Source organism: Phragmites australis, chromosome 1, assembly GCF_958298935.1.
Source record: "Phragmites australis chromosome 1, lpPhrAust1.1, whole genome shotgun sequence".
Taxonomy (NCBI): domain Eukaryota; kingdom Viridiplantae; phylum Streptophyta; class Magnoliopsida; order Poales; family Poaceae; genus Phragmites; species Phragmites australis.
In genome coordinates, this window is record NC_084921.1 from 36290376 (window position 1) to 36306791 (window position 16416).

Here is a 16416-nt window from a genome sequence, read left to right on the forward strand (position 1 = left end):
AGATCCGTCTTCCACCTGCCGGATAGTTTGAGTTCCTACCAGTATCAGAAGAAAAATTAAACCATATGCATAATCATTCCAGCCAAGGTGGAAAATACGGAACGGCGTTTATACATGATGGCTACGCAAAGCTGCACGAGAGCGGCAAGCCGGTGGACCACTCGACTCCAGTGCTCCACATCACGGGCCCAGACGGCGGAAACGGACAGCGCTAGCGCACGTCCGAGCTGGTGCACCGCGCATAAAAAAAATCGCGCCCCTGCTCGGCCGCACGGTCGCTGGGCCTGAGGCGAACGCGCGCCGAGCTCATGGCTGCTGCACCCCCGCCGCTTCCCCGCACGCAACTGCCTCGCGCCCCCGCCTCTTCTTAACTCGAGCCCCAGCCTCCCTCTTCCGCTGCGGCTGCGTTGCGACGATCTCCTCCTCACTCGTAGACCAACGGTACTAAACTAGTACCCACCACACATGCCTCTCGCGGCGGCGGCCGCCGCCTCCTGCCCGTCCCCTGTCGGCCTCGCACGCCCCTTATGCCGTGTCTACGCGCATCTGCGATGCCGGCGAAGGTTCCGATTGGAGGCGAGCTCGTCGGCGCCCGCGCCGGTCGCGGCGGATGAGGGGGCCGGAGCGGGGCCGTGCCCCGTGGCCAGGTTCGACATGGCCGACTTCGCCGTCGCCGACCGCGTCAGCGTCGGGCTCCACGGACGGGTGGGTGCTGACTGGGATCCTCTGATTCACTCTCCAGCTCGCTAATTTTGTCGCGCTTCTCCTCCCGTGTCGCGAATGGTTAGTGATTTTTTTTTTTTTTTTTTTGTTTCGTGATGCAGTCGGACGAGATGATCTTCGAGGCCACGGTGCGCGATCCGAGCAGGTCAGTGGCCTAGGACACTCTAGATACTACGAATCCGTTGCATCCGTGGTGAATCTTTCTGATTTTGGTGTTCAGCGAGCTGTACGGGTCAACCGTGGTGCTGCGGCAGCTGAAGAGCTCGCAAGCGAAGCGCAGGGGCCGACGCGCGTTGGAGGTGGTTTTCCTCGCTGGTGAACTGGTGTTTTAGTGCGTTGGAGTACATGTGGAACTCGCTGGTTTAGCTCTAGTGGGTTGTGTGATCGCAGGTGCTGAAGAAGCTGGCTCGCCGCCAGATGATGTACCACTCGTACGCGCTGCAGGTCCATGGCTACATCACTCCGGGCAATGCCGTGGAGGAGGAAGATGGCCCATTCATATTGGTGCATGGGGTTAGAGCTTTTCTCTTACTTCCTCAAGCTGATCTGGCTGGCCTTAAATGCGGTGGTGTCACTTTCAGATTTCAATGGGGCCTAATTGCAGTATGCAGTCATTTTCATGTCAGTTCATGGGTTTAGGGTGTATGTAGATGTGACTGATACCTTGGATTTGCTTGTTCTTCCAACATAATATTTGCACTCTTCAGAGCTATTCTTGTGTATTTTCACTTAACATTTTACAAAATGAGCTAGATTAGCGTCGCCCTGGATTGAGCAATGAGCTGCTAGAAGCACTGGTTTCGTTGATTCACCATTTCAGAGTCTATTTATTTTTATGCAGTATCATGGGAGTTATTCCTTGCGTCACTGGCTGCAACTCTCGGATTGGCTCCCAACCTTAGAAGCAACATTAGCATTGGATGAAGAACAAGTTAGGAGGGTAGGAGATGACTCCGTAGGAGGACCAGCTGTAACTCGACAGCTACGTTTAATCAGGATATTGATGAGAGACCTTTTGATTGGTGTAAGCTACATACACTAAATTTCTTGACGTGTGCTAATTACAAGTTGATCTGGAATTGAAGATACGTCTTTTTTGATGCAGGTAAATTATCTGCATAGCCATGGGCTGGCACATACTGAGCTTAGACTAGAGAATGTTCACGTGAGCCCAATAGACAAGCATGTTAAAGTAAGCAGACTTTCTTTTTGTTCATGTTTCTGTAAATGGTTGTCTTCTGTCCGTGCAATCATTCTTGATAGTTTACTGTGAACATTAAATAACGTTTTCATGTAATGCGGTTGAACAGCCAAAAATTACATTCCTTTTTCCACATGATTTTTCATCAATATGTGGTCACTATATCTGTCCTGGCATGTCCAAAGTGGTATCGTACTTCTTGGCTGCAATTTAACAGTGTACTTGCATATTTAATTGTTCACATTGCAATTTTTAAGAGTGCTTTATATATTATGTCATCCTATTTGTTGTTTTCAGGTGAATCATATATATAAATGCAACCTGCTAAATGCCGAAACCAACACTCGTCTCTAACCTTTTGTGTGTTAATAAACAACCAATTTATGTTTGACTCCTTTTGAATTTAATAATTAGGTTCCATGATATCATAGGCTCTCAAACGTGAGACAATTCCTTGTGTACCACTGAATGATGCCGAAATCCCTAATTTACCACTAACAAATTGTTGGTTCCTCTGATGCCACTACATTAATTTTTTTGTTCCATCTGTGCCACTACCGTCACTTAGACACCAAATGTCTGTTATGTGGTGAAGGGAAAGACATTATTGCACATCTGTCCACATGTCAGGTCACCTCTTTCATCTTTCTCCATTTTCTATCTTGGTTGTAGGACCCACTTGTCATCTCCCTTGTTCTTCCTCCACTCTCGTTCTCTCTCTCTCTCTCTCTCTCTCTCTCTCTCTCTCTCCCCCGCACGAATGGATAACCGGAGACGAAAACCAAAATCAATAGGACCGCAACTGGGACGCAAATCTCCTCCACCATGAAAAACCACGGGTGCTGGAAGAGCACTGTCGCGATGCTAGAGGGAGCAACTTGGCGAGCAACACTGCCCGACCTCGACATCAGCAGCACAACCACGGTAAAGTACCAGATGTGCATGTCGATGTCCACGAGGTACGGTGCGACCGCCGCCTACGCTGTTGTTGGGTTGCTTCGTGTCTAGCAGCCGCCCCACCTCCAGTTCCTCGACTCCTCCACCTCGACTAGGGTCTTGCGCTTCCCACGCGAGCTCCGGCAGAGAAATCCCAATCCACTCACTGACGGCCGAGCTTGTAGTCGAGACCCACATTGATCGTGTTGTGTCAATGATGCGAGGATGCATAACGGGCAAGATCCGGTGATGGCGCGGCCTGATCTGCTCTTCCAGGCGATTCTAGTGCGTGCTCCTCGACTGCGTAGGGTCGCTGAAGGGATGGAGGGCGGTGGTGGAGCGAAGAACTGGAGGAGAGATGGTGTTAGTTGGATTGGAGCCTTACATGTGGGGCCGCTTGTGAGCAAGGGCACTTTGGCCATTTTTGCAAAATAATGACAGCTTCTAGAGCTCTAACGGCGAGTCGAAGTAACGGAGGTGACGGAAGTGGCATGGAAGGAAGGGAAGATTTCAAATAGTGGGAAGGGACCTGAATTTTTCTAGTGGTAAATCGGGGATTTTGGCATCATTCAGTGGCACACAAGGAATTATCTCCTCAAATGTTAACCATCGTTAATTATTATAGCTACAACTTGGAACACAACTGAGCAACTAAATGATTGTCATGTGGGATACACATTTCTCTTTGCTCTTTCTGCAGCTTAAGCTCTTAGGGCCTGTTTGTTTCAAGCTGCTTCTGACTTCTACTTCTGTCAGAAGCCCAGAAGCCAGAAGCACAAACAAACAGGTTTGCTGAAAAGTGGTTTCTGGAGAAGCCAGAAGCCTGCTTCTGAGAAAATGAACTAGAAGCTGAGAAGCTAGCTAAGAATAGCTTTTCTGAGAAGTAGTGTGCTGAGAAACCAAAAAATTATTGTAAAGTCTAACAGCTAAAATTCAAAAGTAGCTTTTCAAAAAAGCCAAAAGCACAGCTTTTCAGAAAAGCCAGAAGCAGAAGTCCAAACAAACAGGCCCTTAATAAATGCGCAACTACATTCCACATAATTTAAAGATAATGTCTCTCTTCTAGCTATGAAGTCGCTGCTCAACAATCAAGCTATTTGGTTATCAGTATGACAAAAATGCTGTATGACAGTTATTGAAAACTAAGTTATCAATGTTGTTGAAATGGCATACCAGTATCTTTGTACAACAACAATCTTACATTCTGATTATTATAATGTTTTTCAGTGTCTTGCAAATATTTTGTGTTTCCTAGACTCATTTTCTAATTATCGATGAGCTAATAATCCTCTTTTTAGGGGAAAATATATTTCAGATTCGTACTGTGGCAAAGAATCCAAACATCAAAAACTTGGTTTGGTTTACAAAACATTCGTAAATTGTGTTGATTCTTTTTTCAGCAAAATGTCTGTGGACCACCAAACGTTTTGATGGGAATATTATGTGCATTATTGATAGAAACAAACACCTAGAAGCTTCTGCCTCTTGAATGATATGATGTACACCAGGCCAGCAAGAATAGTATTTTCTTTTCTTTGTATAATTGAATATGACATTTGAACGCATTTTTTAAACAGACTTGTTATGGTCCTTGCAATCTTAGTTAATTCTATCCCTAACAAAACTAATCTCTAATTGAGGGAGCTACTTTACTTGGTGACAACTTGCCATGCACCCATTTGGCCCGGCTGCACCCTTGACCCATGCCCATGACAATACTGATGTACAGAAATGCACTTGTATGACTTGCATATAAGCATATTCATGACATTAATCTAGGAAATATAGAAATTGAGCCAAGCCATAGAGTTAATGTTCAAGGACTGCTGAGTCCATGACCTAGAATCTCCATATAGTACAGAGTCTAAGTTATCTTGTGTAATCTTTGTCTCCCAATATGTTCTGTAGCTATTTTTCCATCTAAACCTAACATAACTAGGCACTTTGATTTGATGGTTTATTTATTTTTAGGTTGGTATTCTTGGAAATGCTGCTGATTTTCATGACAGTGATCCTAGCAGTAGTACAGAAGCAAGTAACAAAGAAAGGCGGAAAATGATGATAGCATTTGACATGAGGTAAGGTGTAGATTAAACAAAGAAACTTCTGTAGACATCTGTTTTACCACTTTTAAAACAGTAGTTAGCATGAAGTATGAAACCTTATATGCTTTCATTTAGAAGTTTAAATTACTTTTGTTCTCTAGATGCGTTGGCTTCATCATGGCAAAGATGGTTTTGAGAGAGCTAATGGATTCTTCAACTTTCTTTAAATTCAAATCATTCATGACAAAGGTTTGTTTTGCATACTTCCCTCTAATTGTATCCTTTTTGCCAGTTTGCAATTCATGCCTTTATCTCACTAAAATCTGTGGTAGCCATAGTATGCTCACACTGACACAGTATAGCACCTTGCACTGAAGCACTGAAGGTTCAATGCTTTTTTCATGAACTTTGCACGGCAGTAAGTACAGAATTATGGAAATACCATACTGAGCTAATGAACGGCCTGGCTAATGAAATTATACGCTCCAGAATTCTCAGTCATATCAGGGTTTCGTTTTATTGCAAGATGTTAGATGTTCTTCGGACCTGCAGTATTAAACATAAAGCTTTGAAACTTCTTAGTTTCAAGATTTAATGCCACATGCTGATGCAGGTGGCTTCATTTTTTGTTTTTTGAGAAATCTTAGTAGTGGAACTGACAAAACTATTTTCTTTCTTTCTTGTTATCCTCTATTTCAGGGAAATGACCCATCCTGTTTGCGTGAGTTCCTTCTACCAACTCTGTCCCAAAATTATCCATCTGGGAATATTGGTTTGCAGGCAAGGATTTATATTTCTGGTAATTTATTGGCTTATTATTTCTTCAAGCAGTCTGATGGTGTCTCTTGTTACTGTTCCTTAGATGCTAGATAGGCACTGGGGTGCTGGTTGGAATCTTTTGGCCTTATTGCTTGCGACAAAACCTGACAAAAGGATAAGGTAAGATAATCAACATTGCTTTTACATCCACAATCTAAGCGCTGCAAAATTAAAACATGGTTGCTTTTCAGCATTATAGAATTGCAAATTCTTACTTTGTCGCGACAAGTTAATCTGCAGTTGTCTTGATGCATTGCGGCACCCCTTCCTCTGTGGACCTAAATGGCGTATAAATCCATCAGTGAATATCATACGATGGGGCTTGGGATCAACTGCTGTCCGCATGGCTGAAGATTATATCTATGGACGTCATCAGGTACTAATTTACTGCACATGGGTGGTTCATATTTGATATCTCAAGCTGCATCTCCATTCCAAATCTTGCCAAAAGGCTTGATCTTGCACCCAAACTGGAAACTGACATATCTTTAGTGAGGAACTCATAGAGCTCACTTTCTCATATTTACAGCGTAGACGGTTAGCATATTTCGTTGAATTGATGGAGGTGCTAAACCCTAATTTAAGAACAGAGGTAACTTCTACTGCTCCTATTCCTGATAATAATGAACTCTATGTGATTTTTTTAGAAACTAACTCTATGTGATTTGAACTTTCTCCTGAGATAATTATCTAGGTAGAGTACTCTCCACTTTTGAGAACTCCGTTTTTTGAGAAATGAACTCTATGTGATTTGAACTTTCTCCTGAGATAATTATCTAGGTAGAGTACTCTCCACTTTTGAGATCAGCCATTATATTTTCTTGATAACAATATTTGTTAGGGTATATATGCCATGAATTCACTTGATTTGTTTGTACGCTGTTGTCACTACAAAGAAGTGGAGATCGATTTTTTTTTGTATTTCCTATTCTGTTTTGCTTTATGATGGATGGTTTTTGCTATCAATCTGGTTTCAGTTTATTTTAGTTCTCTCCCTTTTTTCCATTTCTTGTTCTCTGTTTGACAATTTTTTAAATTCCATTATGCTTTTGTTTACTTAGAATTGGCTTCACCATCTACCTGGTCGTTGGCGTCTCTTATACTGTACTGGAAGACACATTGGTCTAACACTTCGTCAGCCTTCCCCTAGAATCCTCATCAGCGATGTGTTCCTCACATTTGCACAAACTTCAGAGTCCATGGAGCCAGTCTTCTCTCTGACCTCAGATATTGGTTTCAGAATTATGCCAGAATCTAATTGGCCTCATGACAAATCTGGCACTGAAGGAACTTTGTCTGTTACAACATCAGCAGGGATAGCTTCTGGTAGGATTTATATCAATGAAGAGGATAGTACGGAGAGCAGGATCACATCTTCTAGATCTTCTAGGAAATATCTTCGTGATAGATGGGGAAAATTTTCAAAAATGAAGGAGCTGCCATCTAGCCTCCCCACTGTAAGCATTGCTATGGATGAAGTCGACGTATCCATGAGCTGCAGCTCGACTTTGAATGTCGACTCTGCACAAAAGGTGCTGCAAGAGGTCCGTACACAGACCCCACCGGAAATGTTTGATTTATCAAAGATTGTCTGCGGGACATACATTGATGCAAGGCTGATGATTCTTCGTGGTGTTAATGGGTCGGCTTTACTTTTCATTAGATCAAATCCTACAGCTGACTCCTGAGGAGAATCACCATGAGCCTTGTAATGCAAAATAATTTGCCTGTACATTCTTGTATTTGTAGCTGTACATTCATTTGCAATAAGTGTACATAATAAGGTGTGTAGGCCCAAGTTGGACTGTTATATTCTTTGTGATGGGCTTTTGGTCTAAGCCTCACGGCTGAAGCTCCTCCAGCAGCATGAGTCTAAGTTCGCCCTTGTCAATAGAACCGCAGCTGATGGCCTTATGATGGTCATGTTCTTATTTCTCGTCGCAGCTTTAGGTGGAGTGACTCAGATTATCATGACTGTTTGGCTAATGCATTTTGTAGGATCCTGGTAAACATACTCGTGAACCTTCTGATATTCACCTTGACATCCACGTCAAGGGATTCGGATCTAACTGAGATGAGGATCTTCTGATATTGCGTGTCATTGCTAACGTGTAGGATTAAATTCATGCGTCAGCGACGAAGTTACCGTGACATCGACCTAAACAGATCCGGATCCTACTAACTGGGTACCTGGAGTTATCAGGTTACGTGCCTCGGCTACCAACGCAGCCCAGGAGAGCACGAGGTCGCCTTTCAGTAGTAGCCAATAGCCCACGAAACATTTCATGTTACGTGTACTCCTTTTAGACATAAATGAACTTTTGAGCTCCTAATGTATGTCTTAATACTTTACAAAAGAAAATAAAAAATGTATTTGAACAAATGGAAATCATATTCCAATAAGGCTGAACAAGATCTGTACAACAATTGAAGCCTATATTAAAAAACATTTGTAGGTCATCCTCCATCACAATAATGCAAAAAGTGAGAAGCCGTGTTGAGAAGTGCTATGGTTTAAGTTTTGAGAAAATCTACGATTTGTCATCGAATAACTACTGATTCTACAATCCGCCATCGAATGAATTCTGTTTACTTCTATACCATCGAATAAATGTTTCAGTTCCTTATATGCCATCGGCTTCCGATACTACCCCATTATACTGTTCATAAACAGTATGAACAGTACCCGAGAATAAAAAAAGTCACAAAAAATATGTCGATTTTTGTGCATGCTCTATAATTCATAATCAACCCGTTTTAACTGTATTCACCTAAAAAAACTGTATAGAATTCAAACTAAAATTCTTCAAAATATACTACTTTTGTAACTTCTTGCAATTTTTAAGCCTCATAAAAATTTACAAAAAATCTGAGAAAATTTACTAATATTCCTCTAATGTGATGTAATAATTTCTAAAATTATCTCCCGCGATGAAAAAAATTAGTTCTTTGTAATGCACAGTATTACAAAAGTAGCTCATTTTGAGAAATTTTAGTTTGAATTTTACACAGTATTTTTAGGTGAATACAGTTAAAATGGGTTGATTATGAATTATAGAGCGTGCACAAAAATCGACATATTTTTTTGACCTTTTTTATTCTCGGGTACTGTTCATGAACAGTATAACGAAGGGCAGTATCGGAAGCCGATGTCATATAAGGAACTGAAACATTTATTCGATGGTATAGAAGTAAACAGAATTTATTCGATGGCGGATTGTAGAATCAGTAGTTATTCGATGGTAAATCGTAGATTTTCTCTTAAGTTTTTGTGATAAGTAATGACAAGTTTAGTTTGTAGTTAAGTTGAAATATGGGAGTTTGGGGATTGCATGAGTATCTCTATTTGTTGCAATGCATGATTTTTATTTATGACTCAGAGTTGGTGAAGGCTATGAAAAATATTGGAGGAAAGAAAGTGTTTTCTTGTGTCATGATATGGAGGTTAATAAAGTTAACTTAGCGGTCAACGATGAGATGCCAAGGACTAAGAGGCTTTGAGACCGAACGCTCAGGATACTGGATGAAGTCAAAGGTGATCTACACTAGGAGTCAGACAACCAGAATTTGCAGTTAGACTGCTAGAACAGGAGTCAGATCGCCATGGATACAAAGTTTTCAAATTTCTTTGCTCTCCTCGCGGTCAGATCGCTGGAGCTCAATTTGTATTGTTTTGTTTCCTCCTTTTGCATTCTTGCTTCTGCTTTGCATCGAGGGGTTCCTAGTTTAGCTCCTAGGGTCAATAGTTTCTTAGTAATTACGTGATCTTATAAGAAAAGGGAGACATGTTAGATGATAATTAGGAAAGATTACCGAAAATTTTGGTGAGACTTATTCATCCTCTAGTCGCCTTGTTCAGTCATTGGAAAAGAAAATAAAAGGACAATCTGATGTTTGCAGGACAAGGCTTAAAGTAGTCACAAGCTATACAAATTCTTTGCAAAAAAAAAGTTGTGTCAGCTCAGGGCTATTAGACTGCTATATTCCTATTAATGGGCTTTGGTCCTTGACTCAGGTCTGAAAGCTCCGGCAGTCCCTTGTATAGAACCACAAAATCTTCGGTAATCTGATGGACATATGATCGTCATGTTTTTAGTTATCGTCGCAGGTTTAAGTGCAATGACTGTTATGATTGTTTTGCAATGTATTTTGTAGGATCGTGGCGAACATACTCGTGAACCTTCTGGTGATGTCTTTTTTTTTGGCTACTTTTGGCACGTGTTTCATATATTGTGAGCAATTCGGTGCCGTAGCATTTGTAGTGTGTGTTTAGGCTAACAATCTCCCGGTACGTTACGAATTGGATCCCTGGAGTTGTTATCTTGAGTTAAGCATTCAACCCTGCACATATAGGCTCCGAACCTCGACTACCAACGCAGCGCAGGCGAGCACGAGGCCGCCGGTTCCTTAGCCTTTCTCCTTGACTCCTCCGCCCGCCGCTCCTCAATCCGCCGCCGCCATAGCGCCTCTCGGTGTTAGTGGAGCAGCAGGAGATCCATCCATCCGGACCTGGATTGGTTTCTTCTTCCGTTGGTAAGCAATCCTGCTTGCAACTGTACTGTTTGGATGGATTCTCGTGTTCTTACGGTTTGTTTGGTTGGAGGATATCTTTGGACGAGAGATAACTATTCTGTTTTTTAGTGTTTGTTAGAAGATCAGCGGGATGGGATACCCATTTAGAGAATTTTTTCTTTCATGCTGAATAAACCTATTCGTCAAAAACAGTTGAACAGAACTATCCATATTTTAGAAGAGCTTTATATGACATGTTCTGATTGGTCAAAGTAAATATTTTTTAACACGTTTTAAATGATATTATCTCATAAATCGTTTATCTGATTTACAATCTGATTATATCATTGTATTTATTGCAATTAAGTCAACAAACACAAGATCTCGCATAATTGTATTTTGATGAAAAAAATAAATATATGATAAGTGGGTCCTACAAAATTTTGACTAACTCCATTCAAGTTATATCCGTCCAACTAAACAAGAAATTATATCATCCTATCCAATTAAATATGAATAACTATATTTTATCCAAAATTATCCTCTAAGCCAAACGTACTTTAGAGAGCTTGTTTTGTTGGGATCTGTGTGTTGCATGTTACCCTACCCTTACATACTAATCTAACTATTAGGTTCTACCTATCAAAAAAATTATTAGATTCTAATACCATCATATACAGTTTATTATTATTAGGTTCTTCATCTTTGGCGCTCAAACTCGACAATATCAATTGAGACACAGGGTTTCTTGGTACGCAGTTAAGGTGCGGGTGCAGTTCATTTTCCAGTAACTTTGGGCTCCATGTCCCACGCCAAGTCCACCCCCTGCTCGCAAAGATGATGCCAGTGTTGATGACGGTTACCGGCGGATTACTCAAAGCCGCATAGCAGCCTTCGTCTTTGGCACCCTCCTCAATACACTTATGCTCCTGTATCATCTTGACCGTATCGCACGACCGTGCGAGCTGGGCCACGGCCAACGTGTCCAAACCCAACCTCTTCATCCGGCTCGTAGGTGCCGAGGGGCTCGGCACCGGCGTCTCACCGTCGCTGACTTTCCACCTAACCATCGACGCAGATGGGGTGTCGCGACACTACCATATTTGCAGCGGAGGCGGGAACTCGATGCTGCACGTCTCCTGCCACAGCATGCTCCTGGCGTGGAGCCATGTGCCGTTGCTCTGTGTCCAAGGCGGTTGGAGCATGAACAACATGGTCACTGTGGAGACCGAGGCAGAGGCCTCCATGCTACGTGAGGAGGTGCACATCTTGGTACAAAGCGAGATGCACGTCGTGGGGAAGGTTGAGTTTGATGTGGAGGGAGAGGTGTGGCCAGGCTCAGATATCTTCGCTTCAAGGTCGGTGGTAGGGCTACCGAGTCCAAGGGCCTGTGCGTGGTCCTCTGAGTGCTCTAGCTCCACGCGCCTGCCATCGTGGACGATCGGGCTTTGCATTATGGCCCGCTCACAGTCTGCAATGCTCATGAAACAGAACATCATGGGCCCGCACGAGGACGGTAGGAGCTCAAAGTGCAAATCCAGCTCGTCAGAGTTCACCGCCTCGCGGATTAAAGGAGTCGGGTTGGTCGTAACAATGATGGGACTGAGGAATGCGTAGTCATATCAGGCCGCCTAGTGCCACCTTGTTGTGGCGGTGGCGACTCCCACGACAGACATGAGTGAAGGCGCGAAGGCGTGATTTGATTAGAGTGGTGTGTGTGGCGTGGGTTGGGCATTGATGTTGTGGACCCAGTGCAAAGGAACATGTGGCTCAAGGGTGCGTTCCCGTCGGTTTGGAGGTTGAATCCCAGGCTTGCACTTCTATTAAAAGGTGTCCAATGAAGGTCCTGGGAAAAGGATTCGATGCTAAAAAATATGTTGTGGACCCAGAGGGTCAGTGGGTGTATGAGACATAGTTATAAGTCGATGTGTATGAACTCTGAATGATTATTGAAAAAAAGGAAAAACTCTATCGTCCTACCTGTGTTGTATCCTTCTTCCCCAAGTTTTTTTCTCGATCCAATCTATCTATGTGTGCGTGTGATTCCAGTACCAGAGAACCTTTCAACAGTGATGTACATACCTACCCTATAGAACCTAGATGTCTAGGAAGTTGGGGTGTCCCTCGTGGGGCTCCTTGCCGCTTTTGCTTTCCACCGTTTCCTCCTCGTCATCATCTTCATCCAACGGCGAAGCATCAAACTACGGTGGGGTAGGAGCAGGAGGGGCCACCACCGGAGGATGAACGGGCTGGGGGATGCGACCAGTGGTGCTGAGCGAGTCACATGAGAGGCTGGTCCAGGAGATGCGGCCCTGGTCGATGAGGTCATGTTGCGGCTTCTGGGCATGGAATGAGCAACATCCCCTTCTAGCGCCTGAGGTAGTGGTTGCAGTGCGTGGGCTGAGCTCACAAAAAGGGTGCCGTGGTGTAGGGACTCAAGCAAAGATGAGCATGAGCGGATGCGACCGACATGCGGGGGCGGGGGGAGGGGGTTAGAGATGGAGGAAGGCACCATGTGTAGTGGGTTGAAAGCAGTTGATAAGGCTGGGAGCTCGTGCGTTGGGGTAGACGGTGGAGGGTTGAAGGTGGGTGCTGGTGGGGTGGTGCGCATTGCCAAGGGCATTGGCTGGATCAGGACGTGGGTGGTGGGTACTAGGATGGTGGGGGCAGTGGCAATGTGTGGGGGGTTTGCAGGTGTTGGATCGGCATCTTACTGTGATTTTGTCGATGCTTGTTGTTGTGACGGTTTCGATAGCTAACCGGGTCCCATTAGTCTCGCACTTGGTGGTCAAGGGTGAGGCATCGAAAGGTGCCGACAACAGTGGAGATGGGAGGGCGTCGGAGTGGGAGGCATTGTGGTGAAGGGGGTGGGTGAGTAAGGCTTGGAGGTAGGGCTTTTGGGTTGGTAGTTGGGGAAGAATTATAGCTGATGTGATGGAAGAAGGATAGCTATGGCTCGGCGCATCTGGGGGGCACATGGCTGTCACTGGGAGGGGGAGCGATGGGGCATGGTGGGGAGCAACGGAGGGAAGATACGGATCTCTCTAGGCTCACTTTCTACTAAGCAGAGAGGAACAAAGCATGAATGCAAGCGTCTAGAGCCGTCTGTCGGCTTAATTCATGCCGTATAGTGCCCTAGTTGAAGCGGACAATGACATGTGGTAGTTGTTGGGCAATTGATGAGGAGCTGGTTTTGGAAGGCAACCCTGACTTGACATGTCTGCCTTGAAATGATGGCGTGCCACATGCGTGCAAAGCATAAAGGTGGGACTCTATACTCAACATTAACTGGTAGTGGACTACAGCGGTGGGGTAGGTGGTGGTGGAGGGCATGGTGGCTGGTGAACGACGACGTCGAGAGGTTCAACTCCGTCGACACCGCTGCCACTAGGAGCACTTGAGCTCATGTCCTTCCCCTTCGTTTTTTGTTGCATCTGCATGTGCATACACGCACATAACAATGGCTATGGCATGGCATGGTCCTGCACAATTGCTTTGCCATGTTTTGATAGTGATCGCAATCCTATTGTCCCCATGGTTGGTTTAGGTCGTGTTGTGCTTGCTCTGCAAGCTAGTCTGTTCATGTGTGTTAGCCTTCAGGTCGTGTGATCTAGTTAATTCGTATCTAGCCCACGTTTGTGTCATCAGTTTAACCTATCGAGTTACAGTCTTAGCCACTTGTTGTTAGTTGTGATCTCAAGCTGATTCTAACTAACTGACCAAGTCCAAGAGGATCACATCGCACCATGATCGATGGCCTAACCAACCTAATTGGTTACGGTCCCTTCTACCAGTGCTATCTAAATTGAGGGGAGCCAGTGGCCTAGGTCCTCTCTTGCCTCATGCTCACAAAACCTTCATACATGTCCTGATCAAAACTGGTGGCGCTCAGGTGCCCAAAGGCTATCATCAACTCATCTACAACACCAACATGTCACTAGCGATCTTCTCACACTCACCGGCAACATCTACGGATCGACTTCATCAAAGTACAATATCCTATCACTGCTCTTCGCCGATCCTTCAAGACCCACATCCCTAATGGCTTCTCCTAACCAAGGTAATGCCAATTCCGCTACTCAATTTTGGAGTGCTTAGTTAATTAGTTTGGAATTTAGTGGTCAATTAGGCTTAGATTAACCTAATACTTGTAACTAGTCGGTGCTAACTGATCAAACATGAATGGCAACATGTCAACTTAATTAATTTGGTTTCCTGGAATGTTCGTGGTTTGGGCGACCACGATAAATGCATCTCGATTCTAGATGTGCTTATCTCATGCGCTCCTGCCATTGTGTGCTTGCAGGAAAACAAAATTGAGCGCGCTCAAAGCAAACTCTTTTCTCCCTCCTCATTTCTCCTTCAAATACATCGACATGTTTGGTTCCCGTGGTGGCATCTTCACCGCTTGGGATCCAGTGGTGTTCATGATGCGCTCCTTCATCACGCGACACCATAGATTAACCATTGCCCTCTCTTCTTCTCTAACTGACTTAGAGTACATGGTTACCAATGTATATGCACCATTTGATCACCGTGACTCGGTGGCCTTCTTGGAAGGACTCACCGAGCTTGCTCCTCAGATTGCTGGCCCGTGGGTCATGGCCAATGACTTTAACTTGATTCACGGCGCAAGCGATAATGACACAGCTCCCCTTGACATCCACCTCTGCTCTGCTTTCAATACAGCTAGCCAATGGCGAGCTAGAACTAATGGAACTCCCCCTCCTTGATTGTAGTTTTACATGGTCCAAGAAATGCTCACAACCAACCCTTGCGCACTTGGACTGCATGTTCTTCAACCTTGTCATGAGCAACCTGTTCCCAAATTCCTCCCTCACCTCGGTGGTTCCCTAATGCTGCTTTCCGCGCTGACACCGCACTCATTGACGCCAGTGGCGAAGCCATGGTATGGGCCAGAGGGGGCCTGGCACCCCCAACGACGCTGTCATCTCGCTAATAAAATACTAATCAGCACGTGTTAACTGCAGTTCAGTCTAATTGGCCCCCTCCATGTCTTATTGGCCCCTCCCATGTCTAATTTCTGGCTTCGCCCCTGATTGACGCCCTCCTGGGGCTCGAGATTGTCACCTCCTTATCTGTCGGCATCGACCGCGTCGACCTCGCCAAGTGCCACGAGCGCGGGATCTGGGTCACCAACACCCCCGACATCCTCACCGACGATGTCGCTGACCTGGCAGTTGGGCTCATCTCCGTGCTACGCAGGATCTCGCAGGCCAACCATTACGTCCGCACCGAGCAATGGAAGGCCAAAGGCGACTACACCCTCACCACACGGGTTAGTGTTTCCGTTCCGTGCTTGCTTTGCCCGAGTGTTGACACAAAGAAGCTTGGATTCTGCTCAAGGATTTTGTTCATGTGTTGGCTTTGCTTCATCAGTGTTCTGCAATTGAACTATTCATACAGCTTTCCTCGTGTTGTTCTATAGCTCATAATTGCCATTACTTCTCTATCTACTTCAGGATTAAACTATCCTATGAGGAGGATATTGAGAAGGAGATTCAAAATGGAATCAATTTGTGATAGGTAACATCACAATTTTCAGATTTGTTTTATAATTTCATTATGTATTTCATTGATTTTGCGATAGACGTTAGTACCACCGATGGCGATTTTCCCCCCTTTGTCGAGTAGGGTTGATGCAAATTCGATGCATGGATCTAATCACGATGTAGAAATCGATAGCTCTAATGCATCGGTGCCGGCAACCTTTGGCTCAGTGGATTGGCCAGCTATTGTCATTGAACAAGATACAAATGACTTCAATGTACCTATGGAGGAGCAAACGTTGTATAATATGCTTGGTTTGAGATAGGAGGACGAGAGGGCCATGGTATTGCACATGACATCTTTTGATGTTTTAGTTTTTGTTATTGATGCACATGATACTGAGGCTGCAACTTTACCCGTTCATGACCATGTACCTAAGGAGCAGTACACTATCTTTGATAGGGACAATCCAAATATGGCTGAAAACGACACTTTTCCTTCGATGAATAGCTTTAGAATGGCATTCAAACACTATTCTATCAAAAGGGAGTTTGGCATAAAAATTAAGAAGTCTAATAAGGAAAAATATGTGGCCGTTTGCAAGGTTTTAGAAGAAGGATGCCCTTGGAAGATTACGGTTAAAAAGAAGCAAGAGGGTAATGTTGTGGT

General features: G+C 44.4%; 1 protein-coding gene across 1 annotated transcript; it reads left to right on the forward strand.

The window, feature by feature from the left end:
• Positions 1–266: 266 nt before the first annotated feature.
• On the forward strand, positions 267–7585 carry LOC133916986 (probable plastid-lipid-associated protein 14, chloroplastic). Its single transcript, XM_062360901.1, has 13 exons — positions 267–705; positions 825–868; positions 944–1022; positions 1114–1236; positions 1565–1747; positions 1829–1915; positions 4832–4938; positions 5067–5154; positions 5605–5685; positions 5768–5844; positions 5965–6100; positions 6254–6316; positions 6786–7585. Exons 1-13 carry the CDS (start codon positions 466–468, stop codon positions 7410–7412), a joined length of 1935 nt encoding a protein of 644 aa, XP_062216885.1. The 5' UTR covers positions 267–465; the 3' UTR covers positions 7413–7585.
• Positions 7586–16416: the final 8831 nt, after the last annotated feature.

Coding starts and splice junctions, on each gene's coding strand:
- LOC133916986 (XM_062360901.1), top strand. CDS start 466: ATGCCTCTCGCGGCGGCGGCCGCCGCCTCCTGCCCGTCCCCTGTCGGC. Junction 4,939..5,066: donor ATGATAGCATTTGACATGAG/GTAAGGTGTAGA, acceptor TTTGTTCTCTAG/ATGCGTTGGCTTCATCATGG. Junction 5,686..5,767: donor CTGGGAATATTGGTTTGCAG/GCAAGGATTTAT, acceptor ACTGTTCCTTAG/ATGCTAGATAGGCACTGGGG.